The sequence below is a fragment of the Natrix helvetica genome (genome assembly GCF_964273705.1).
Source record: "Natrix helvetica genome assembly, chromosome: 1".
In the NCBI taxonomy this organism is placed as follows: Eukaryota; Metazoa; Chordata; class Lepidosauria; order Squamata; family Natricidae; genus Natrix; species Natrix helvetica.
In genome coordinates this window covers 46,239,328-46,265,707 of record NC_138548.1, presented here as the reverse complement: position 1 = coordinate 46,265,707, position 26,380 = coordinate 46,239,328, and the positions used below count along the sequence as shown (strand labels likewise).

The 26,380-nt window shown below is 38.9% G+C and overlaps 1 protein-coding gene across 2 annotated transcripts in view; it reads left to right on the top strand.

Annotated features, from left to right (window-relative positions):
* Positions 1-26,380, top strand: part of RIN3 (Ras and Rab interactor 3) — a 95,318-nt gene that overhangs the window by 16,707 nt on the left and 52,231 nt on the right. For both annotated transcript variants that reach the window (XM_081934761.1, XM_081934760.1), the window contains 2 exons: positions 18,953-19,142; positions 26,212-26,326. In XM_081934761.1, coding sequence (XP_081790887.1) covers positions 18,953-19,142; positions 26,212-26,326 — 305 coding nt within the window. The remainder of the gene's footprint in view (positions 1-18,952; positions 19,143-26,211; positions 26,327-26,380) is intronic.

The window sequence follows — 26,380 nt, the reverse complement described above, 5'->3', positions numbered from 1 at the left end:
TTCACTTCAGTCATGCTTTAGTAGCCATTAACTTATCTGGAATGCCTGTGCACTAAAGAGAAGATGCATCTGCTGAACAATTTATTTCTTAGACTGCATTTTCTAATTTGGTTCTCTCCAGCTAGGTCGGGTCTACTGATCTAAGCATTCCTAGTTAGGTAATAGAAATTTAAAGGAGGGGGCTAAAATATCAGTTTAACCACGTGTTGGAAAGGCATCCTGCAAATTTATCGCAAAGGCACAATGTGTAAAAAAAAAATATTACAGACTCTTGGAGACAGACAGTCAAGACTGTCGCTTATAAATTGGACAGCTTTAGCAAAAGTTTTAAAAAACTTGAGACTGGAGTGAGGAACCAAACTTATTACTGTCCCAGCTCAGAAATCTCCACTAATCTTCATTAAAGCATCATGCTGCCTTCACCATATCACTTCATCATATTGCAAGTGTGGGGTTAACTCGGGGACCCCCCCCCACCCTGTCCCCCCGCCCCCCCCCACCTCCCACTCCATTAGTTAGCAATAATAAATCCAAACAATTTACCATCTGTTCAGGCACAATCTAATGTGGTGAACAGTTTCTGTTTTCCTTGAGAGTGAGGGACACATTCTTTTGGGATGATTCCACACAAAGTCCTTGTTAAAGGGAAACAGAAATAACTCTCCGCGTTGTATTTATTTCACAGATGGAAAGTTGGTTGGGCTTGAGCTGCTCTTAAAATTTTGCCTAGCAACTGTCTTGTGGGAAATGCACTTTATAAGAACTCTGCAAGTGAAACAGAGTCACCTTGAAACTTCCCTCCAAAAAGACATTAGGAATTATATCTCTGCAATTTGGGTAGCTGCAAGACCTATGCAGTTCTCCCTTCGCCTTTAAGTCCCAATTTATTAATTGCCTCATGCTGCCAGCCCTTAGGCTGACAAACAATTTGCGCTGCCATTTGACAAATGGTGGGTTGTTCGTTGTCATAGGGAATAACACTCAAACTACTCTCCAAGGAAATACCATCAGTGATTAAAGTTTTGCCCAGTACTTAGAAATAAAGTTTGGTTTTTCTACCATGGATTCTATAATTAGGAAATTTTGCTAAGAGTACAGGTAGTCCTCGACTTACAACAATTCATTTCATTTCACCCTTCAGAGTTACAATGGCACTGAAAAAAAGTGACTTATGAACTTTGTTCACACTTACTGCCTTTGCGGCATCCCCATGGTCACATGATCAAAATTCAGACACTTGACACTTATATGTCAGGGTTCCAAATAGCATCCAAAATAAAATAAGAATCCGAGGCGAGATATTCCTCAAGGTTCCAATTTATTAAAAGAGCCATGTTGGCACATCTGGGAAAACATGAATCTGAAAGCTTCCAGGTTCTCCCTCCCTGTTAAAAGTTCAAGATCCTGCCCCAACACCCACGAGTTCATCACATGGTCCAATTTTCACTGCCACGAAGACAGATTCCTCCCATCCAGATCCGACCAGGTGAAGAGACAAAGTCAACCTTGACTTTCAGAGAAGAATGCTATTATGGCTACACATCACCCAACTCCACATAATCCCCCCTCCCAGTTTCCCACAATAGAAAGTGTAGCCCGCCTGAAGTCCAACAAGAAAAGATGGCTTGCAGGTCTGGCAATTATATTGATGACGGTTGCAGTGTCCCCCGGGGTCATGTGTTCACTTTTTGTGACTTTCTGACAAGCAAAGTCAACGGGAAAGGCAGATTCACTTTACAACCATTCACTCTACAACCGTGTTACTAACTTAACGACTGCAGTGATTCACTTAACAACTGTAGCAAGAAAAGTCCTAGACTCAGAGTTTGGTTTTTCTACCATGGATTCTATAATTAGGAAATTTTGCTAAGAGTTTTGCTAATATAGGGCAAAGCACACTTTAACAACGTCTCATTTAGCAAAAGAAATTTTGGGCTCAATTGTGGCCATAAGTTCAGGACTACCTATATAAGCAATTGCAGCAGACGAAGAAAGAAAAGAAGGAAAACAGATGGAGAAAAAAAAAGACATGATGCAAACTATTTGCATATCCTCAAGGACAGAAAATTGTCTATGGAAGTTTAAACATCCTTGCTATCGATGGGAGAATGGTATGAGTTTCTCTTCTTGGATTCAAGAAAAAAAATTGATTTCTATTAAATCAGATTGTGTTTACATCTAGGATGCTGCTCTGAAATCACCCTTGAGTAAAGCCAAGCTTACCAAAAGTACTTACCCTGTTTCCCCGAAAATAAGCCCTCCCCAAAAATATTGCATCACAGCAGCAGCCATGAGGTGACCACACTTGCCATCTCCTGCACCTTAAAAATAATAAGACCGCCCCCAAAATAAGGCCACGTACTTATTTCGGGGGTCAAAACAAAATAAGACCCTGTCTTATTTTCGGGGAAACACGGTAGTTACTGCAGGAATGATGTGCAACTCATTCTTTGTATAAATCAAGGAATATCACAGGATCTGTTGCAGGTTGCAGCACAACCCTGGCAATACAAAATGACTTTAGCTATTAGTCTCCTCTCTCTCTCACACACACACACTAGGCCAATTTAACTCTTATAATGTTGGCATTCCCATAGACCCGACTCTCCAAAGTGAATTGGGAGTCCCGAAAGGGCTGGTGGCAGCCACGGCCAGGAGTGGGGAGCTTTGCATGGGTCATCTTGTGTGCATGTTGTGTAAGTTCCTGGACTAGGAAGCTTTGTTCAGTTATTCACTTCCTGGATAGATTAGTGCAATGTGCTCTGCATGGGGCTGTCCTTGATGACTATTTGGAAGTTTCATCTATGAATGCAGATTATGTGCAGTCTTTAAAGCTCATCCATATAACACACCATACTACACAAGCTGCCTGTATGTTTTCCAGTGAAATTCAAAGGGTTAGTTATCATCTTTAAGGTCCTACATGGCTGGAGGTCAGGCTACTTGTGGGGATCATCTTTCTCCAAAGATATCTGTCAGTTCCACATGCCCCATCACAGTGGGCAGATGGATGAGAAAAAGAACATCAGCACACACTTCAGTGGAGAAATAGAGCAGATGTGCTGAGTGGGTGCAAAGTCCATGGCAATAGAAAGATAGTCAGGTCCATCAAGTAGGTGCTAGACAACAACAGGGAAGAAAGGGAAAATAAAGAGTGGAGAAGGGCTTGGAAGAAAGTGTAATGGAAAGTGTAATGGAAGACACAGAGGAGAAAGGAGCTGGGATGATTGTTGGGCAGGCTGATGCACAGACCAAGTGGAGCAAAGCAGAGAGTGGTAGCGTGCACCAGACGTACTCTACTCGCCCCTTAAGATTTTGGCTCAACCAAAACCCCAAATCAATCTAAATTATCTGAGCTTTGCTTTTGGCAGGATCATTATGTGGCTGGAATAGTTTGGGTTAAGTTCAAAGGCACAATGCTTTTGTTCTATACTTGGAGCAAAATTCCTTTTTCCATTTTCGCACATTTCTACGCTCTGTAGTGAAATAGGATCCTTTCAGTGAGTTGGAGAAAGATGAGTTCCCAATATCTTACAAGGCAAAGAAGAACACAAAAGGAACGGAAGCAGCAGTTATTTAAAGCATGAAGCTCGCAATTGGAGCAGTAAAGCTGCGCAACAATTCAAATTTGAATGGAAAACAGGTGATTCAGAGCTTGTGTGGACATACGCATCACACTTCATGGAAAGAAGCTGAACGTTTTCATGGGTGTGCTGTGATTTCAGCAAAAGATACTTTGATTTAAGAAGATGCTGGTAGGTGTGATGTATGCACCCAAATGCAGAACAAATCACCTTTTTACTTCAAATCTGAATTGCTGCCCAGTCCTAGGTGGAAGTTTATATATTTAATTACAATAAATATGCTGTGTCTATTATAAAGCAAAAATCGCAGCCATTTTATAAACTATATTGCTATAAGATATGTAAAAACAGGAAATAAATCACATTACAGTGCAGCAAAATCTATTAACCCAGTTTATAGCTGAAAATTTGTTAAGATATCTTTTTTAAATCTCGACTTTCTTCTGCCTCCCAATTCCTTTTCTTTTTCTCTTGTTTTCTTTAAGATGATCTGCGCACAAGAACTTTCTTATTATTAAGTTTTATAAATGCGGTGGCTCAGTGGTTAAGGCGCTGAGCTTGTCGATCAGAAAGGTTGGCAGTTTGGCGGTTTGAAATCCCTAGTGCCACATAACGGAATGAGCTCCCGTTACTTGTCCCAGCTTCTGCCAACCTAGCAGTTCTAAAGCATGTAAAACTGCAAGTGGAAAAATAGGAATCCTCTTTGGTTACAGTGTTCAGTGCATCTTCGGCATTTAGTCATGCAGGCCACATGACTACGGAGACCTCTTCGGACAGCGCTGGCTCTTCAGCTTTGAAACAGAGATGAACACCGCTCCCTAGAGTCAGGAATGACTAGCACATATGTGCGAGGGGAACCTTTATCTCATAAACCGCTCCAAAAGTGAATTTGGGTTGCAGGGTTGGAGTCTATAAAAGTACACGAAATAGAGTTGAGGGAAGAAATACCCCACAGTTTCTGTACAATGACAACCGTATTTCTGCCCTGAGGAATGTCCAGGTTGAGGTCAGCCAGTCAGAAATGGCTCAGGATCTAAAGTCCACCATCAGGATGATGGATTTATCCCAATTATATCCAGCACTGTGCCTGCAAGCAGACCCCATACCAGTTTTGTACTTTGTTCAGTCTGGGTGGGTTACTTTAAAATAGAAAAGCTTTCTGTAACTTTGCTTTCAGTACAGATCAATATGTGGTCAATTTTAAGACTGGTAGCAGCTATAAGACTCTGTGAGGATTCAGGATCAGTTAAAGGGGTCTAATCCAGACAGCTAATGAATCCTGATTGTTTTCTGGGTGTGCCTGAAGAATATCCTGTCTTGCCTGCTCATAATACCATAGAAGGCAGGGTTGATCCAAGGAACATTTATTCAGGGATGGGCTTAAAAAATTGCAGCAACGGGTTCACTGCCTCGTTGCTGGGTAGGCGTGGCCATGGTGGGTGAGTCTAAAGCTGAATCTTATCATTGTCTTCTGAGTTGCTGCTGGCACTTGCTATTTGCTGTCTTTGATGAAATACAGATTGGCAACTGCAGCGCCGCAGGTCATGGCCCAACTTTTGATAGATGCTGCAGCACTTAACAAAATATATTTCTCTGGGTATGTGTGACTCTATTAAACATCATCTGCATTTCAAATCAAGAAATGACTGGACATTATCTTGAGAATAGCAACATACTAAGCAAGCCAGTAAATTCTAAAGTCACTAAATTAATGACTACTGTTAAAGTTTATTGTACATAAATAATAGCAGTATATGAACAAGTAGTGTTGTAAGACAACCAATTTAACCATAGTAGAACTTCATGGATGCAAGGACAACAACAGGTGTGTGTCCAAGGGTTGTGTGTGCCTCTGTGTGTGTGTGTCTGTGTGTGTATGTGTCTAAAATGTTAAGATGGAGAGTGAAAGCTTCAATTACATAATCACAGCTGCTGAGTTTTTGACATTCCTCTATGGGCATCCCCCTATGAACCTGAATATTATAACCGTGTATGTGTCTATATATAAACTTTATTAGCTAAGTGCTTGGTTTTATAGCCATAGTTAAAAACCTGCCTGTTTCCACTATAATTTTCAGATTTTAACCTGTGAGTAAAGGTTTAATATATCCAGAAATATCTCGTACTGATCTTGATTTAAAAATAGACTAAATTATATTCTGCCTAAAACTCATAAAAATGTAAAGTGCTAAAATATTTAGGAACTGAAAAGTGTAATTGTATTTATTCCAAAGGTCAGGGTGAAGATTTGACATTATTTTTTGTACTGAGTTATTCCATATTTTTTCTTCATTATCATAAACTTGCTGATGTCACACCTCTCAAAGCATATATTTAAATTTAATGCCAACCGAATCTATCTTTGGAATGACCTGCTTAAACCACATGCAATATCTATATAAGAATCATTCAGAACCTTTCATAGCAAACATTGTTTTTTTACAAATATAATAGGAAGCAAATGTAGTTGTAGACACAGAGTTTCTTTTATATTCATTTCAGAATGTCATCAGAAAAAAATAAACATCAAGATAATGCACAAATAATTCTGTGCAAATGCATCTTTTGGGGTGGGGGTATTTACTTTTGAGTCAATGTAGGCTTCTGCTGACAAACTGTAGTCTGTCCCTGTAGTGTTTTTGACAAGGTTTTTCAGAAATGGCTTGCCATTGCCTGCTTCCTAGGGCTGAGAGAGAGTGACTGGCCCAAAATCACCCAGTTGGCATTGTGCCTAAGGTATCACTAGCATGTAGCCCCCCAGTTTCTAAACTGGTGCCTTTATCCACTACACCAAATTGGCTAAAAATATACCATACTAATTATATGTTTTGTAGACCAGCTTGATGAAATTACAAACAGATTAGCACATATTTTGTGTACCAACTTTGTGACTGTGCCATAACTGGAAAAATTATTAAATCAGATGGTCAAAATGATTCCTGCTATTGATTTGTCAATGATTTTTCATAAATGGAAGCAATGTAAGAAATTGATAGCAATAGGAACGGCACTTAGACTTATATACCACTTCATGTCAGTATATACCACTTATATACTACTTCAGCTTAGAGAGGGCTTAGAGCCTTCATTTACCGACTTTGGAAGGATGGAAGGCTGAATCAACCTTGAGCCTGTAAGAATCGAACTGCTGGAAGTCAGCAGAATTAGCCAGCAATACTGCATTCTAACTATTATACAATACAATACAATACAATACAATAGTAGAGTTGGAAGGGACCTTGGAGGTCTTCTAGTCCAACCCCCTGCCTAGGGAGGAAACCCTATACCGTTTCAGACAAATAGCTATCCAACATCTTCTTAAAGACTTCCAGTGTTGGGGCATTCACAACTTCTGGAGGCAAGCTGTTCCACTGATTAATTGTTCTCACTGTCAGGAATTTCTCCTCATTTCTAAGTTGCTTCTCTCCTTGATTAGTTTCCACCCATTGCTTCTTGTTCTACCCTCAGGTGCTTTGGAGAATAGTTTGACTCCCTCTTCTTTGTGGCAACCTCTGAGATATTGGAATAATGCTATCATGTCTCCCCTAGTCCTTCTTTCTCTTAAGCTAAACATACCCAGTTCCTGCAACCGTTCTTCATATGTTTTAGTCTCCAGTCCCCTAATCATCTTTGTTGCTCTTCTCTGCACTCTTTCTAGAGTCTCCACATCTTTTTTACATCGTGGCGACCAGAACTGAATGCAGTATTCCAAGTGTGGCCTTACCAAGGCATTATAAAGTGGTATTAACACTTCACGTGATCTTGATTCTATCCCTCTGTTGATGCAGCCTAGAACTGTGTTGGCTTTTTTGGCAGCTGCTGCACACTGCTGGCTCATATTTAAATGGCTGTCCACTAGGACTCCAAGATCCCTTTCACAGTTACTACTACTGAGTAAGGTATCACCTATACTGTACCTGTGCATTCCGTTTTTGTTGCCTAAATGTAGAACCTTACTCTTTTCACCATTGAATTTCATTTTATTAGATAGTGCCCAATGTTCAAGTTTGTCAAGATCCTTCTGTATCTTAAGCCTATCTTCTGGAGTGTTGGCTATTCCTGCCAGCTTGGTATCATCTGCAAATTTGATGAGTTCCCCATTTATTCCCTCATCCAAATCATTGATGAAGATGTTGAAGAGTACTGGGCCTAAAACAGAGCCTTGGGGTACTCCACTGCATACTTCCCTCCATGTAGATGCAGTTCCATTGAGAACTACACGTTGAGTGCGGTTGGTCAGCCAGTTACCAATCCATCTGGTGGTGATGCTGTCTAACCCACATTTTTCTACTTTATCTAGTAGTAGGTTATGGTCTACCTTATCAAAAGCCTTACTGAAATCCAAGTAAACTATATCAACGGCATTCCTCTGGTCCACTAATTTTGTCACATTATCAAAGAATGCAATAAGATTAGTCTGGCATGATCTGTTTTTGACAAATCCATGTTGGCTTTTGGCTATTACTTTGTTTGCTTCTAGGTGTTCGCAAATTCGTTGCTTGATTATTTTTTCCAGAATCTTTCCTGGTATTGAGGTTAGGCTGATAGGTCTGTAGTTTCCTGGATCTAATTTTTTCCCTTTTTTGAAGATGGGAACCACATCAGCTCTTTTCCAGTCCTCTGGTAGTTCCCCGGTGTTCCAGGATCTCTGAAAGATATAATTCAGTGGTTCTGAGATGTCGTCTGCTAGTTCCTTCAGAACTCTGGGGTGTAATCCATCCGGTCCTGGTGATTTGAACTCGTCTAGGGTAGACAGGTGCTCACTTACCATTTTCTTCCCTATTTCAATTTGTGTTCCTAATTTTGTGGTGCTGCTTTTGATAGGTTGGACTGTTTTATCCCTTTGTGTAAAGACAGATGCAAAACATGAGTTAAATAGTTCTGCTTTCTCCCTGTTGCTTGTCACCTTCTTGCCACTTTCTCCTAGCAATGGACCAATTGTTTCCTTAACTTTTTTCTTGTTTTTAACATGTTGGAAGAAGCTTTTTTTGTTAATTTTTACTTTTGTGGCAAGCCTTTCTTCATTGTGAGCCTTAGCTTTCCTCACTTCATCTTTACAGGCTCGGGCTATTTGCTGATATTCTGCCTTAGTTATGTCCCCCTCCTTCCACTTTTTATACTTACTTTTTTTGTCTTTCAGTTTGTCAGATAGTTGTTTATGCAGCCATGCTGGTTTCTTTTGGGAGCTGTTGTTTTTCTTCTTCATTGGTATTGTGTTAGACTGGGCTTTTCTAATCTCATTTTTCAAAATTTCCCAAGCTTCTTGAGTTGTTTTCCCCTCGAGGATTCTCATCCATGGAATTTTTCCCAAGCTCTCTCTAAGTTTATTGAAATTAGCTTTCTTAAAGTCCAAGACTCTAGTTTGACTTTGTTCTACTACTTGTGTTTGGATAATGTTGAATTCCAATATTGCATGGTCACTTGCCCCCAGGGTTCCTATGGCTATTGTGCCACCACAGCTCTGAAGTTATTACTTTTGTAATTTGCCAGGTTAGTTACTGCAAAAAAATAATAATTAAAAAAAACACATTTTAAATTGAATGCATGATATTTAAGTGTGGGAAATTGCTTTGGCAGAAAAATTGATCCAGCAATAAACAGCTAAAAAAAAAACTGTTATAACAAAAAAAAAAGATTAATTTAGATTTGATTGCCACGCATGGGCTATAGTAACAATATTTTCTCTAATTGATTGTTTTAATTTGCACAAACACTATTCTAGATAAAAAAATATTGAACATGGATGCCTAAAATGTTTTTTTACTGTTTAGATGGCATATTATATGTCATTTAAATTAAATTTACTGTATATGCATATATATACATACTTGGCTCAAGCTTTATTTTTAATTATTCTTAGTTTTTTAAAAATATACAATAATTTCAATTAATAATTTTGACCTGCAAAAAAAGGATACATTTTAAAGCTTAAGATCTAAGAAAAGATGACAGTGTTTTCTGTTTTAATATTGATAACATGAAGACTACCATATGATATTTTTTTCCGTACATACAGTATGTGTCATTTGCCACTCTTGACATGATGTAGGATTAGGAATTTTATTGACATTTGTAACTTTTGTACCCAAACACCTTCAAATTATTGGAAGCTGCCAATTTTTGGTAGGTGACAATCGATTAAGTTTCATAAGTAAACAAATAAAATCAAAATAAATTCCTGTTCATATATGCTTTAGATTTATTTTTCTCTATGGATGTAGAAATTAAGGGACATAAAAGCAAAGAGGAAAAGAACTTTCTCATTTGTTTTCAAAAATTAACAGGTGTGTCTTTTGATGTTTAAGGATAAAGAGAAAGAAAAGTGAAAGGACTATAGTTGCTTGACACATTGTTGCATTGTGACATATCACAACTCCCCCCCCCTTCACTAAACTGGGAGTGGGCATGGCCAGCACGTCACACATCCTGCCCGTAGGTCATGAGTTTCACACCTCTCCTTTGCACTATAGTTTGTGGGCAGTTTTAAACATTTAATATTTCTGTCCTATATGTAGATTGTGAATCTATTCCTTCTGAAGCATGTTACTACAGGTTGTTAACTTGCCTGTGAATAACATTTACTATCATAGCACAATTCAGGGAAAAGGTTTTCCTACTTCCTGGTATACAACACTGAGTGACTCTAGGGGACTAAGGGGGTTCTACAGGGTGTAAATCAACATGCAATTTAGCTGCTTACTCCTAAGGAAGTAAGTTAAGGTACATTGATTTGACTAATTGCATTGATACTACAAGATCCCAAAGGTAAATGATTATGCCAGATCTTTTTGCTTCCAGCTGAGCCACTTTGTAACTCGTGTCATATAAATTACAGCACTTTTCCATGCGGTTTACTATGCAATTAATTGCGCCATATCACCAATTATTCTGCTAATACCAGGCATCTCTGAAAAATGTGACCGCCAGGAAAAGGTTCTTTGTGAATGGGACCTTGGGCTCTCTGATCTGTAGATTTGTAGCGAGGTATATTTTGCTATGGGTGTGTCAGATGTTACTTGGAATCCTGACAGAGTGATTAGAAGGACAGATTACTTGTTTCATGGATAGGATGGTGCCTATTAGTCAACCACATTTAGAAACTGTTTTCTTCTGTAGGAAGAAACCCACCCCTCTTCTTGGAAAATGACATGTTTTAGGAAATATTAAAAGGACAGAATATTTCCCCTAAAAGGGAGGCAGAAATTCAGCCCCCCCCCCCCCGTCACCTTTGTCAATGGGCCATTAAGGCCTGAGCCAGTCTATTCTACATAACAAAGATCTCTCCTTCAGGCAGAGCCATAGTAGGAATTGCCCAAAGCCCTTTCACTACATCATCACCCAGCAAGACTCAACCAAGTTGGAACTCAGGACAGCCAACTGAGTTACCCCTGCATGGCCCCAGAGGAGTCTGAGACAACCAATCACAATACAAGCTCAAATTCAAAAGCCCAGAGAGGGCATAAAATACAGGCACTCTCAGCATTTCTTCCCCTTTCACCCAGGAGCTCCAAGACATGTGATCCTGTCCACCATTAAACCATCTTTCCACACAGCCTCCATGTTTTCAGTGTCTTTTCCCCCCACTTGGAACTGAACCCAGACGGACATTTCTTCCAACGCTTCCATTCCAGAAACACAACTTTATGTGGGCTATCAGATCTGGTGTGTAAAAATCTGTATGTCAGCTAGATGGCAGTAATGACACTTTTATGCAACTCTTTGAGTTCTTTCTACAAGCCAAATGTCCAGCAGATGGATTACTGTATATAAAAAGTTCTTTTTAGCTGGAAGCTATGTAAGGGTATTCATATAAACTGCTCTGAAATAGAATCGGTAATTCTGGTCTGTTTTATTTCCGGCTTTGCAGGACAGATTTGTGCTCTAATACTTTAATATATCCAGAATTTTAATAGGAAACCTGGATATAAATTCACTGCCTTGTTTACAGAGTGGCGATTAGTTACTTAGTTGTGCCAACTGATTTTTTCCCCTTTTCTCAGGAAAAATGAACTCTGTGTTAAGCAGTGCAATTTTCTCAGCAGAGGTTGTGTGCAAAATCATATGGTCTTTTCATGAAGTGCCACAGAATAGGAACGGCCTCTCCCAAAAGCCTCTTCCTGCTGTGGGCAGATGTAGATTTTGTGCTAAGAGAAGAGAGAAAAAGTTAAACCACTGGACCTCGCAAATATTTTCACAACAGAGCAGGAATTTTGGAAAAATTGATAAAAGACGATTGGAAATAGATGATAGCTAGCCAGACTATGTATCTGCAGGTAGCAAAGAATCTACTTGCTACTAAACTGCTATAAATTCATTAAAATTCACCATAAACCTCTTATACTTCTATACATCTGGCGTTCAAAGAGTATACTAATGTGATGAGAGAGTGAAAGCCTGTGTTTTACGTGGTCTAGTTATTGTTCTTAATGTGTTTCTAAATTTGCAGTTGCATCTACTAAATTTGTTCTACCCTCTACTATTTGGTGACACTTGAATGGAGTACTGGTCATGCTCAGTAATAAATATTCAACATTGAATTGAAGGAATTTCTGAAAGTTTACATCCATTTATATAGGACTTGGCTTACTGAGCAGTTCGGCTGCAGTCTACTAGCAGGAGATTGGACCAGTGATGGGTTGCTCCTGGTTCAGCAGTAGCGGTGGGGGAGGCCCTGCCCACCCGTCCAGATGCTTTGCACATGCGCAGAAGCATTGCACATGCAGGAGCGCGTGGGAGAGCGTGCCTGAACCAGTAGTAAAAATATTTGCAACCCACCACTGGGTTGGACTAGTTGACCTCCAAAGTACCTTCCAATTCTGCTATTGTTTCCTGTATTTTTAATTTCAGAAGAAAACTGAACATTCAGGAAAAGAATTTTTTTTGGGGGAAAAAATTAGAGGACCAGGTTTGCACAGTTGTAGCTCTCCTTCCTGTCACTTCTGCCCCTACATATAGATTTGGCCCTACTTCTGCGATCACTTGAAATCTGTCTTTTTAAAAAAGAAGTTTTTTGAGGGAAAAAAGTCTGTTTGATAAGGAGGGAAATACTCCCTGCTGTCAACCTGCAGTGCTATCAAAGCAATGTGCAAAGTAGAATGCATGCAAAGCAAAACAGAAATGATCTGCTTCTTGACCCTAATCTTGAAACTTGGCAAAGACATCAGAACTCCAAAGCTAACCCATTTTCTACTTTCCTTTTTGTTCTGCGGTTACCTGTGAATCCTTGCAGTGCAGTCCAATCAAACAGCTGCTTAAGCTTTTTCACAACTTGGACTCTGTACACTTGACCTACTGAGAGCAAAGCATAGGCCCAATGCTACTTCCACAGGCTGGATTAACCAACCTGATTTAAGACCAACATGCACTCAGCAAAGGGAAGAAGATCCACTGGGGATTCCCAACTCTACTTTAGTTGAAATTGTTTTTTGATCAATTGAGTTTATTGTTTTAACCTCAGACATTGCGGTTTGGACTGTGGAAGCACTGTTTTGATTTTGCATAACTCCCAGAATCATTGCTGGCCAAATAACAAACAAACAAACAAACAACAAACTTAGAATTGTGGTTTTTGCAGCAACTATAGACTTATTAGACTCTTCAAGTAAGCGGCTCAAGCGGCTTTTTAATAAACTTTGAAAAGAGACCCAAGTTTGTAACTCATAATGCTACTTCAAGTCTAGCAACTGTTCTGCCAGTAAATAGAACCCGAATCTCATGCCCATAAATCCCCAAATTTGTTCAAAACATTGGAGATGTTCCAGAGCAGACTAGGGAATGCACGCAGGGAAGTTCCAAGCAGAAGAATAGTAAGCTATCTTATCCTTGAGCTGAAATCTGCTTAACTGGTGTTGGAAGTAATCTTGTGTTTTATTTACTTGAAAAATTTGATTTAATGCTACAGTGTACATAATATACAGGAAAAAAAGTAGAGTGAACTACTAGTGCTTATTTATTTATTTGTTTCCTTATTAATTTTTAATATTACCACAATTATTTTGCAAATGTGCAAAGCATCTTTCAAAGTCTAGACTAGAGCATAGTTTTAAAAGCCCAGAAAACCACCTTAAAGTAAAACGGTTTAAGAATAAACAGAACATAATCCAACAGAAGTGCAACAATCTTTTTTAAAACTGAAGGGACCTCACTTTTAGCCACTCTGACGTGAATCAAGGGATTCTAGCTCAGTTTGCCATTCGTACTTTACTATTTAAGTTACGGAGATCACTGTAATAGCAAAGATATTTTTTTATTAACTTCATCATTTGGGGTGAACAGGGAGAAGGCTGTACGATATATATTAGGGCTGTACAGAATGTAGATCAAGATTCAAAGGACAAAACGTGATTTGGATGTTCATGGATATGAATGTTAGGAGATCTCATGAACGCATTATACCCACTTTGTATTTTCTGGAAATCAGATGCAGAAGACAGACACATGAAAGCAGTGGGGGAGGAGGAAATGTGCCACTTTTTCAATGTCCATTGTTCTTGAGAGAGGCTATATACTGTTATAGTCAAGATGTTGGCCACGGTTTCATGATTGAAGCTCTGCTCCTTTTCCACATGTGTTGCACATACAATGCGTATAAAATGTAAATAAGAAAAAGAATAGGTTATACGAAGAAGGGAATTACAGTAAAATCTTGGGGAGAAAGGTTTGATTAGAATTGTATATATAACTGCCAAGAGGAAGATGAGATAGATAGATAAATAGATAGATGATAGATGATAGATGATAGATGATAGATAGATAGATAGATAGATAGATAGATAGATGATAGATAGATAGATAGATAGATAGATAGATAGATGATAGATAGATAGATAGATGATAGATTAGATAGATAGATGATAGATTAGATAGATAGATAGATAGATAGATAGATAGATAGATGATAGATAGATAGATGATAGATAGATAGATAGATAGATAGATAGATAGATAGATAGATGATAGATTAGATAGATAGATAGATAGATAGATAGATAGATAGTTAGATGATAGATAGATAGATAGATAGATAGATAGATAGATAGATAGATAGATAGATAGATGATAGATGGATGGATGGATGGATGGATGGATGGATGGATGGATGGATGGATGGATAGATAGATAGATAGATAGATAGATGATAGATAGATGGTATTCAGCAGGTCCTGACCACTTCTGGAGAACCTGTAGTGGAAATTTTGAGTAGTTCGAAAAACTGATTGATACCACCTCTGACTGGCCTCACCCCCATCTACTCATTGCCTCCCAGGTCCCAGCTGATTGGGAGGAAATGGGGATTTTGCAGTGTCCTTCCCCTGCCACACCCACCAAGAATAAGAATACTTTATTGTCATTGTACATATATACACAGTATACCCATACAATGAAATTAACATAATACCCAAAGACCAGGCCCAACACACATGACAATACACACACACACACAACATACACACACCAAAACTTCTCCGCCCCTAAACCACCTAAGGATCCACACAACAGACCAAGTAATGTTGTCCAACAGCTCATTGATGGTGACCCTTTAATTCATTGTTGAGTGCAATTATAGCTCTGGGATAAAAACTATTCAGAAGACATGTGGTCCAAGTTTTAATCATTCTGTATCTTCTGCCAGAAGGCATCAGTCCAAAAATATTGTAAGCAGGATGGGAGGAGTCTCTGATAATGTTGTGCAACTTCTCAAACAGTGAGAGCAAAGATGTCATCCAGGGCTGGTAGGTAGAGTCCAATGATATTCTGGCAGTTTTAATGATTCTCTGTAGAGCTTTTTTATCTGCTGCAAGCCATGCCCACCAAGCTATGCCACACCCAGCAAGCCACGCCCCAGAACCAGTAGTAAAAAAATTTGAATCCCACCACTGGATGGATGGATGGATGGATGGATGGATGGATGGATGGATAGATAGATAGATAGATAGATAGATAGATAGATAGATAGATAGATAGATAGATAATTAGATAGATAATAGATAGATAGTTAGAAAAAGAAAATTAAAAAGCAGAATCTATCTATCTTTTATCTGTATTTTTCTTTTTCACATTTCCTTTACTATATGTATATATATTTGAATGTATTTCCTACTATCCATGTAAAATCTACCATCAAGTTACCATCTTGGCTTTATTAACACCTTAACACTCCTGCTAAAAATCTTCATTCATTCACATCATTCACGTCAATTGGGAAGAGACCCATCACTTTCTTGACAGTGCCCACTGCAGCAAATGGGAAGTGAAATGATCGAGCAAACAAATATGCCAACATTTTGAACCCAGGCCCAAAGCCTGATTAAATAAATGCCTGATCCAGTCTGCAAACCTCTTACCTTGAAATAGTACCATATCATTACCTAAATTATTCTTCCACATATATTCTGAATTAAATCCAGCATGCAAGTTTAATTACTACTTAATATGCTCCAAACCTAATTACTGTATTTAAATTTGAAAAGTCAGTTCCAAATTTATTGCAAGTTTGGTTCCAGTTTTTGCTTTACGTCACAAACACAAAATGATCCAGCTCAAGAGCAAATTGATAGTATATATTGGTATTATTTGTTCTGGCTTAGATGCTAAGCAGGGCTGGCTTTCTATCCCCCATCCATTCCCAATCTTGCTAAGAAGGAGAAGGCACATGTTTTGTTTAACTTAGCTCAATGAAAATCCATTCACAACAGAAGTACAGCCATTGCCAGTATATCAAGGGTATATTAACAGAATCTGAGTTTCTTATTGCTGCAAGTGTACTTATGGAGGATGCTGAGTCAAAAAGTCAAGATGGCAACCTCAATCATGCAATCAAAGCTTCTCCCCATGTAACACTGGGAGCATTCAAGAGCCTTTTCTAGTGGCTGTCAGTCATCATGGCAGCAAGTTGTGAAATTGGAGTGGGGTGGCTTAAGGATGCTGTAAACAACACTGTTATATTAAAAGCTTCATGTGTTGAGGAGAGGAAGTGGAAGACATTTTACTACATATTGAAATGGGGTGTTTTGACTGACAGAAAAAGAAACCAGATGTGATAAGAAACCCCTCCTATTTAAAATTGACCATTCCTGCTGGTTGCAGGAATTTTTAGAATTTTTAGAAAAATTATAACCTTCCTTCATGTTGGAAATAGATGCTGGAAATGGACACAAGCTGAGTGAGAATCAGTAAGGATGGTGATGATGCTCAGAAAACTTACCTGAGCCAGTCATGGACTGAAAAGTCCTTTAGATGAAGATTTATTTATTTGATTTATTCATTAAATGTAAAGGTAAAGGTTACCTCATACATATGTGCTAGTTGTTCCTGACTCTAGGGGGCAGTGCTCATCTCCATTTCAAAGCTGAAGAGCCAGTGCTGTCCGAAGACATTCTTCGTGGTCATGTGGCTGGCATGACTAAACACCAAAGGCACACGGATCACTGTTAACTTCTCACCAAAGGTGGTTTCTATTTTTCTACTTGCATTTTTACATGCTTTCGAACTGCTAGGTTGGCAGAAGCTGGGACAAGTAATGGGAGCTCACTCTGTTACACGGCACTAGGGATTTGAACCGCTGAACTGCCGACCTTTCTGATTGACAAGCTCAGCATCTTAGCCACTGAGCCACTATAGATGGTCTCCTTATAATTTGTAAAACAGCTTATTTGAGTCAAGCTTGATTTCTGTTGACCATATGGCCATATCAGTGTAGGTTCCTTGGGCACAAATAGAATGGTTTCCTGTGCAGATACTGACCAAATCCAAATATTCTTAGCTGCGTTGAGATCAGCCAGTGTTAAATTCTGTCATCTAGTTTGGTTCTTGAAATACTGGACTGTCCATTATAAAGCAGAATGCTGACCATCCTTTGAGGTCCTCCCTCATTATCTTTCAGCTCCAAATCCCTTCTTTCCTCAATAGGTTTGGCATCATTGTTTACTGGTACCACAAAGTGGTTTTTCTTGCAATAATAGGGGGTGTTTAAAATATCACTCTCTGCAAATGCCATTCCACCTGCTCTGCATCTGTGAACAAATCTAACTTTAGATAGAAAACAATCTTAAATACTTTTAATTTGCTAATGATCCTTTTGCAGAGTCACTATGGGGACTCACTAACACTTTCATTTGCTTAAGTTCTGGCCTGCTGAAACCTGCCCTCTGATAATCATCTCAAAATGCAATTTGACGTGAAAGTGGAAGCAGCAAACTGCTTTGCTTGCAGCAAAGAAACTATTGCAACAAACCAATGGGTGTTTGAGTAAACAAAACAGATACCTGACAAACTTGTAATACAACAAGATATGGAGAGTTCTGGTGGGAATGTGCTCTATACTTCTGATTTAGAAGTAGTAAGTTATTTTTAGATATGTTGTTGTTAATGATTTTAATTGATCTGGAACAGTGGTGGGATTCAATTTTTTTTACTACCGGTTCTGTGGGTGTGGCTTGGTGGGTGTGATGTGGCTTGGTGGGTGTGGTTTGGTGGGCATGGCAGGGGAATTATACTGCAAAATCCCCATTCCCTCCCCACTCCAGGGGGAAGGTTACTGCAAAATCCACATTCCCTCCCCACCCCACTCACCTGCTTTCCAGCTCCTTTCTCCTGTTCAGGGCAACAAAAGAAGATCAGCTGGGATACAGTGGAGGGCGGGGCCAGCCTATTTGCCAGTTCTCTAAACTACTCAAAATTTCTGCTACCGGTTCTCCAGAACCTGTCAGAACTGGCTGAATACCACCTCTGATCTTGAGGTAACATAGAGCAGGCGTCTCCAATTCCCGGGCTGCGGCCTGTTCAGAACTGGGCCACACAAACAGCGGGCAAGCGAGCGAAATTCCACTTGCATGAGTGGCGGGTGCTCACACTCCCTCCACTGCTTGTGCAAATGGAGCTGCGCACATGAAGGTGCTCACCCACTGCTTATGTGGAACCATCCCCTCTCCCCCCCCCACTCACTGCCAATGTTGCCAGTCCACAAAGCCAGAAAGGTTGGGGACCACTGAAATAGAAGATATTTACATTTTGCAAAGTCCTAGAAACACCTCACCAAGCTTTCCAGAATAATTTGTGAATGTTTTATACTATTTTCACTTTTAAAACATTTTCTCCTCCATGATCACACACGCTTGCATTTGAATGTGTACCTTCCTTTGGAGAATAATGTAGATTTAAATTATACTAATCCTACAGCCATTAACTTCTGCACTGATTCAGTTATGTACTTAAGGAACATAAATTCCGAATATTTGAAGTTAATCCCAGCTGAATCACTGCAAGTTTTCATCATCTGCGTAAAACACTCACACAGAGAAGCATATACCATTTTTATTAAAGGCAAACTGCCATTATCAATCTGATTGGGGTTTGTTTTATTTCTTCAGGCCTGCTACGGAGACTGGAGAGGAGGAGGAAGATAAAGGTTCATCAAGTCAGCCTATTGCTCCGAGGAATTGTTTTCACCTGCAGAGGAACAGCGTTCTTGAGAAACTCATCAAAACCTGCCCAGTTTGGCTCCAGTTTGGCATCAGCCTGGAAAAGGCTTCTGACATCCTCTGCAAGGAACCATCGGGGGTACAGTTATGCTTCTTCAAATAACCCAGTTCTTCAGGGACTAGATATTCTTTCTCAAACCTCGATCTGATCCTGAATCAGCTCTTTCAGCTAATCTGCATTTGATCGATGGCTTTGTTTCCCCACTATAGAGCTGTCACTTCCTCAAATATTCATAGGACTGATTGTAAGGTAGCACTGCAGGCATAAGTAGTACAGGCCAGCCTTAATCAGCTTGTCCCTCATCAGAATTCCCAACCAACATGAATTCCCAAATCATCTAGAAGCATCAAGTTGGAAAATGCAGGATAGCGTGGAAGTGGCAGGAGCCAGGAATGACAGGTTGTTGTTGTTTACTAGCCTCTCCAGGTGGGCTATTCCGAGCCAGATACAGCATATGATTTATTCATTTTATTTATTTAAAAATTCATACACAGCTTTTTCCAAGCAAACTTTTTTTCCCCAGGAGAGTGTGCAAAACATTTCAGAAACTAGTATCCGCTTCTGAATACATGCTTAGCCCAAATATTTCTTCTATTTGGCACAAAAGGATTGAATTTTTCTCATTATAACAATCATATTTTGACCAGGGAGGGGGAGCTTTTAATTATTGATAATAAAAGGATTGCACTTGGATGAATGAATGTGGATTGAATACAAAAGTTGAATACAAAAGTATGTTGGGGAGCTTTGGTCATGAATGAGCATGTCAATGACTGACCCTCTCCTAACTTTAATTTCTCTGGCTTACCATTCCTCACTTTTCCTTTGCTTTATGTAATGTAGCTTATCCAAAAAAAGTATTGTGTGATGCATATGCATGTATGGAAACCTAGCGAAATTGTACTGAGATCTGTTGGGGGATTTTGTTCTATCTTTTGCTCTGCTTCAGCTTTCAGGGATGAAAAGAGAAATACACCTTGGATTTATTTCCACAGTAACTTTTTGTAGCAATTGTGTTGACCATAAAATGCTTTATAACTGTGACATGATTGAAAAAAACATAAAGGCTGTTGCTCATTAATATTCGGCATGTGTTGCTTGTAAATAACTCAAATCTGCAATACAAAATTGCACTTCAACTCCCATTTACCAAATCTCTCGTCTTTTATTATTCCTTTGTAGTACCAGCTGCTATCTTTGAATAAAGGAAACAAATACCACAGCAGATTGCTAACACATATATTCTTATTTGGTGCTTATCAGCCTTCCCGATTCAGTTGTCCCAGAATTCCCAACTTTGCTATCTAGAGGCCAACAGATTGGGGAGAGCCTTTCATCTCCTTATCCCTTTACATATCTCATCTCTGTTTTCTTCTAAACTCAACTCCATTTGCATTTGTGTTGCTGTGCAGTCCCAGTGGCTCTGTCCTTAGCAGCCATTCCCTCTAGCACACTTCTGCTTCCTTTTTTGTGTCATTCTAACTTCCAAAAAAAATTTTCCCCACTCTAGAGGCAGCTCTTTACAAAAGACAGGCCTTGGTAGAGAATATGAAAGGGCTAAAAGCAGAATGGATAATCACAATGGAAGCAGCTTTTGTATCTCAACCAGGTTATTTATGCTAGTCTCAAATGAACTGGATCACAGGGAATAGGAAAGCAGTCTAATTTTCAGATGCTAGTAATAAAATGCAAGGCACGTACCGTATTTTTTTTTTTACAAAATTCTAGAAGGAACTGTAGGTAAATGGGTTACACGAGGAAGATTCCATATATTAAATAATGTATTTTGAATGGACTTTCAGTTCCCCTGAAATAAATGTTGGGATCTTGTTGGACACCTGATTGAAACCATCGGTAGGGTAAAACAAAAATTAAACTGTAGGCTAGGGATTGATGGAGGGAAAAGATGCAAATCCATGACATGGGGTTTTTTTGTGATCGAAGATATAGTTTCCGGGTGCTGGAGCATTCTGTATTTCCCATAGCACCTAGGTCTTAAGAGGTATGCCTTAAGAATCTATTGCTGTTCTTCAGAATCGTGTTGAAGGCAATGACATTCACAGAAGGGGTTGATAGGAACTGGAGAGCAGATGAAAACTGATTGCAGCTCTTCATTTGTAAGTGCATCTTCTTGTGTAAGTGTACCATGTCACTTCCATGTAAAAAGAGGCAGGGTTTGTGTGCTGCCTTAGTCGTTTTGATGAAGTGATAAATCCTGCAGGTGCCTCTGCTGAAAATATGATGTGGCTGAGGTTTCACATGGCGCTTTTTGAGAAAGCAAGATAGAAAACTTTCTAAGGCTGTTTCATGATCTTGGTATTGGAGTAAACATGGAGTACACACTTACGTTTTGTCCCTTGCTTTATCTGATAGTGCTGTGCTATGCTTCAGAAATTAAATTTGGTGCAGGACTGAAGACAACCACATGATAACAATAATGAAGCATGTTTTAAGAACAATAACATCAGGAAAGCACTGATCTGTCCATTCCTTAACACGACAAAGAATCTTACTTTAGCTGTGGAGTGGGTGGGCGGGGCAAGCATGGTGCAGACAGGCGGGCCAAGAGAGAGAGAGAGTGGCTACTGGGCTGGTAGGGGGAGCAAGCAGGGGCAGGCCAGGGGACCATACCAGTACAGGGGTGTGGCCAGGCCACCACGCTACCGGTCCTCAAACGTACGGCCGATTTCCACTAACGGTATGGCCGTACCAGTGCATACCGGGAGGAACCTGCCTCTGGGATAAATCCATAGTTATAATTATATGGAAGTTTTTCTTATCGTTATAATGATTGGATAGAGTGGGAACATTGTTCTCTGGAAACTTGTGGGTTTGATTTCATTAGAGTCAAAAATGTGTGAAACTTTACTTCCATGAAAATACCTTAGTAGGTGATAATTTTGCCTTGCCATCTATTAGATAAGTTTCTTTCATTTCCTTTTACCAGTAAATTATTTTTTTCCTATTACTTATTACATGCTGTTGCATATCACTGCATCATTAGCATTGCTAGCTTTACCCTTCCCATTTTTGTCATAAGAGCAGCAGTCTATAATTAATCTATAATTAGTCCATTTTTAAAGCTCTTGACATTCTATTTGGCCCAAGGCAAAATGTCAGCTATACGTCTTCTCATCCCACCTTAAGCATGCAAGCCGCCTGGGTGACTATGGGTCAGTTACTCTTTCTCGGTCCAATCCAAAATCAGAGGGTTATTGTTGTTTTGGATCAGATAGGAAGAGGAAGGGGTATTAGGTATGCTTGCCACCTTGAGTCATGTATAAAAAATAAAAAATAAATAATAACAAATAAATAATAAATGTGGGGAACGATAAATAAATAAGGGCTTCATTTTCTATTTTAAGGACAAGCTAACATAGTTTGTCATAATTAGAGCTCAGGGTCTAATTAGATGTCTATAGAAAGGGTCAAAGTGGTTATTATTACTTAAGCAAACCTTATCAAAAAAAATTGTGACAGGTTAGAGTTGTAGGGAATATAGGGGCAGTAAAAGAAGCATTTAATTCCTTGTTAGGGAAATTAAATTTCCAAGAAAAGGCATATTAATGTTTTTAAAAAACATTTGTTTGTTTGTTTATATTAATTCATAACTCATTTTCCAAGAGTCCTGAGCAAAATTAGCAACAAATGAATAAACTTGAAATTTATGTGGAAAACAAAGCAGCTTTCAATACTTCCAAACTTTTCCTGTTTCCTATTTGTGATCACATTTTGGACAATATTATTTCCAGGTCAAAGCAGGTTAATCAATGACTGAGAAGCAATAGACTCTTCCAGCTATGATACAGGAAATGAAGAAAGGAGTAGATCCTCTTTTCCATCTCCATTAAGAAGGTGGCGATCTCGAATCCATTAAGAATCTCCCCCAAAGTGGATTAAGACAGAATTGTGACTACAAAGTGAGATCATTCATCTATGTAACAGTTCTGATATTCATTAAGAGAGAGGACCTAGAGGAAGACCAAGCTCCCATAGAGGGATGGTTTCTGATCCATTTGGCATGAAGAACCATTAGGAGGAGGCATTTTTGTAGGTCCTTGACATTTGTTCTTCCTACCTTTCCTGAAGCTGATATTTTCTCTTACAAATACTTTCCCACATTTTCCTCTCAGCTGGGTTCACCTTCCATGTTAGGGTTCATCTATCCAGAGTGGGTTGCAGATTGTTGTGAGGCTAAATAAATTTCCAGTTAAACTTAATCTATGGCAGAAGCTGGGAATCTGTACTCATTTTACTGAATCAGCGTGTATAGTTAGCTATACAGTGACCAACGTTTCTAGTGCTTAAGGAATGCATATACATAAGGAATGTGTGCCTCAGTGGTGGGCTCCTACTGGTAGTGCTGCCTTCAAACGGAGAGCCAACCAGTTCTCTGTGTTTTTTTAAACGTGGGCCCGCCCGCCCACCCACTCAGCCCTGGGTTATACTTACCTTTATTCCAGCTTCCGAAGCCCAGCTGATCTGCTGCTCCTCAACTGTTTTCCTTTTTTTCTTAGAAATTTTCATTCAATTGTGCACGCTCAATTAAGCATATGAAGCACGCGCTCAGCGAACTAGTAGTAAACCGGTTAGGAACCCACCACTGGTGCGGCTATAAATTCAACAATCAAGCCCTCAGTCAAATGCATGCTCATTATACTGTCTCTTTATAGGGAAAGTTTTGCAAAGTGAAGAAACAGAGCAATCTTGGCAAAGCACTTTACTTCTCCCACGTTCAATAGGTTTATATCCATTGCCTTTTGTTCTCATTCTCATCTTTTTCATTTCATTAACTTTATCCAACCACAATTCCCTTGACTTCTCATTCAGTCCTTATTCCCTGTTTTGGCAATTTTATCCTTATTCATTCTATGTGTGAAAGCCACCTGAACCTCCTTCTTCCCTATTTGTCCCTAACATTAGTGTTCAATCCATGTTCATTCAGAATCCATGCATTTAGAATCCATTCACCCAATCTCTTATTGTATTACCACACATTGATTCAACTTACATACATTTATGTTCCAACTTTCATTCAACTATTTCTTTTGATATACTCAGACTTCCATGTGGATATATCCTGCATACACACACGCACGCACACACACACACAGAGAGAGAGAGAGAGAGAGAGAGAGAATATCTTTTTTTTTGTTTTTCAACAATGTTTCATTCCTCGTTAAAAAAATATGGTATGCTTTGCCTTTCCAAAAGTATTTCTGCATCTTAAAATTTCTGCATCTGATTTCTCATCTTTAGTATACAATTTTTCAAGTATCATAAATTCATCTACTTGTTCTTGTTTTTCATTACTTCTGTGTAATTTTCTATAATTCTCTCCATTTAACCTGTCAAATGGAGCTACCTTGATCTTTATTAATTTTCATATCCATATTTCTTGTTTTATCATTCTATCTAGCATTAGCACTAAATAATTTGGATTCTTGCAAACAGCATGACCTCATCTATAAAGTAAAGTACATGTCATTCATATCGCCAACCAGGACACCTTTTATATCACTTCATACATTTCTTAATAATAACCATAAAGAAACCCTTGTCCTTAGTGGTGGGATTCAACTGGTTCGCACCTATTTGCTAGAACCGGTTTTTAACTTTCTAAGCAGTTTGGAGAACCAGTTGTTGGAAGAAATCATTGCATTTTAACTATTTTAATTCCTCCAGGTGCTCTGGCACCCTGCCTGATTTGTAACTCTGGTTTGCAGGTATTTCTAATCTAATGGTTGGTACTTAGGGCAGCTTTTTGCAAGCAAAGAAGCTTTTTGTATTTTTTTACAGGTAATCCTTGACTAGCAACAGTTCATTTATTGACCATTCAAAGTTACAATGGCACTGAAAAAAGTGACATGACCATTTTTCACGTTTACGACTGTTGCAGCATCCTCACAGTCACGAGAGGCCATGTGAGGAGGAGCGCCCCTCGATGTGAGTGATGTCAAGTTGGCCACACCCACACAGTCACATGACCACCCAGCCATGCCTATCCAGCTGGTCATTAGGGCAGAGAACTGGTTGTTAAATTATTTGAATCCCATAACTGCTTCTCTTACTTCATTCTACAATGCTGGACTTTTTGCTAACCATTTTATTTATTCTCATGCAAGTTTCATTTCAAGGGTTTAACTCCTAGACTTTTTTGAGTAAATTGACTTTGGGTCATTTTTTCCTCTAGCCTTCAGAATCAGAAACATCTGCTTCACATTTACACAATGGCTTTGTCTGAGAATCATTGATTCCAGCCTTCTTGGCTTCTAGGCCCATATTTATTTCACTTCATTTATTAAGTCATATTATTTACCATTTACTCTTCTTAAATACCAAATTGCAATCTTGGATGTCGTCACCAGATTGGCCCATGTATGTTGACCTCTACCTGACATTATGGATTTCTTCAAGTAAAGCTTTCAGATAAAGATTTTTTATAAGTCGCAGAAGAAATAGACTAACTTACTAGTTATAGTGACCCCACATGCAGCATTCTGTGCTACACCTGATCACAGTACTGGGCACATTTGGCCAGAGCATACAGTCCATAAGCGCAATCAAAACTGAATTCTATCCCAAGCATGCTTCTGTTATGATATGCAAACAAGGAACTTTAGTTATATGCCTATAAGACACTGCTGCCTATATCCCATCAACTAGGAGTGTTTCTTTTACAAGGCACCCAAATTTATATTGACTCTGAGCAATGATTGACATAATCAGAATACAATACCAAGAATACAGAAATTCACGTCTATCTCCTTACCATGCATACCTGCACATTTATGCATTCAGTTTATCTGATTCGAAATGATAAGAACCTGTAATAATGTTATATGTTCCGAGTAAAAGCACATCAGCTTTTCTTCTTCAACCTTCTTCAAGGAGGAAGAAAGTAAGGAATTCATGGGGGTACAAGTTATGCTTAAATGTTAAACTATACGCCAAACTTTTATTTAAAAACAATCCCAAAAATTTCTTCCAGTAGTAAACTGATCATGAACAATATGTCAAACTGTAATTTTGATAAGGACGTAATAAAATTATGAGTTCATTTTACAGTTCAAATATGATATTATTAAATGACAAAAAATATTTTATATTCTCATATATTCTCATTTACCCTTTTTCTTCTGTTTAGATATTTATGGTTCGGAAAGATGAGACCCTGAAAAATCTATTCCTGTTAGTTCATTTTCCAGCCCAGAAAGAGGGGTGTCACATTCTAGAATACAAGATAAAAGAAGAAAAATCTTGTAAGTTTATCTCCCTTTTTGAAACACATTGTAATATTTATGCACACTATACCC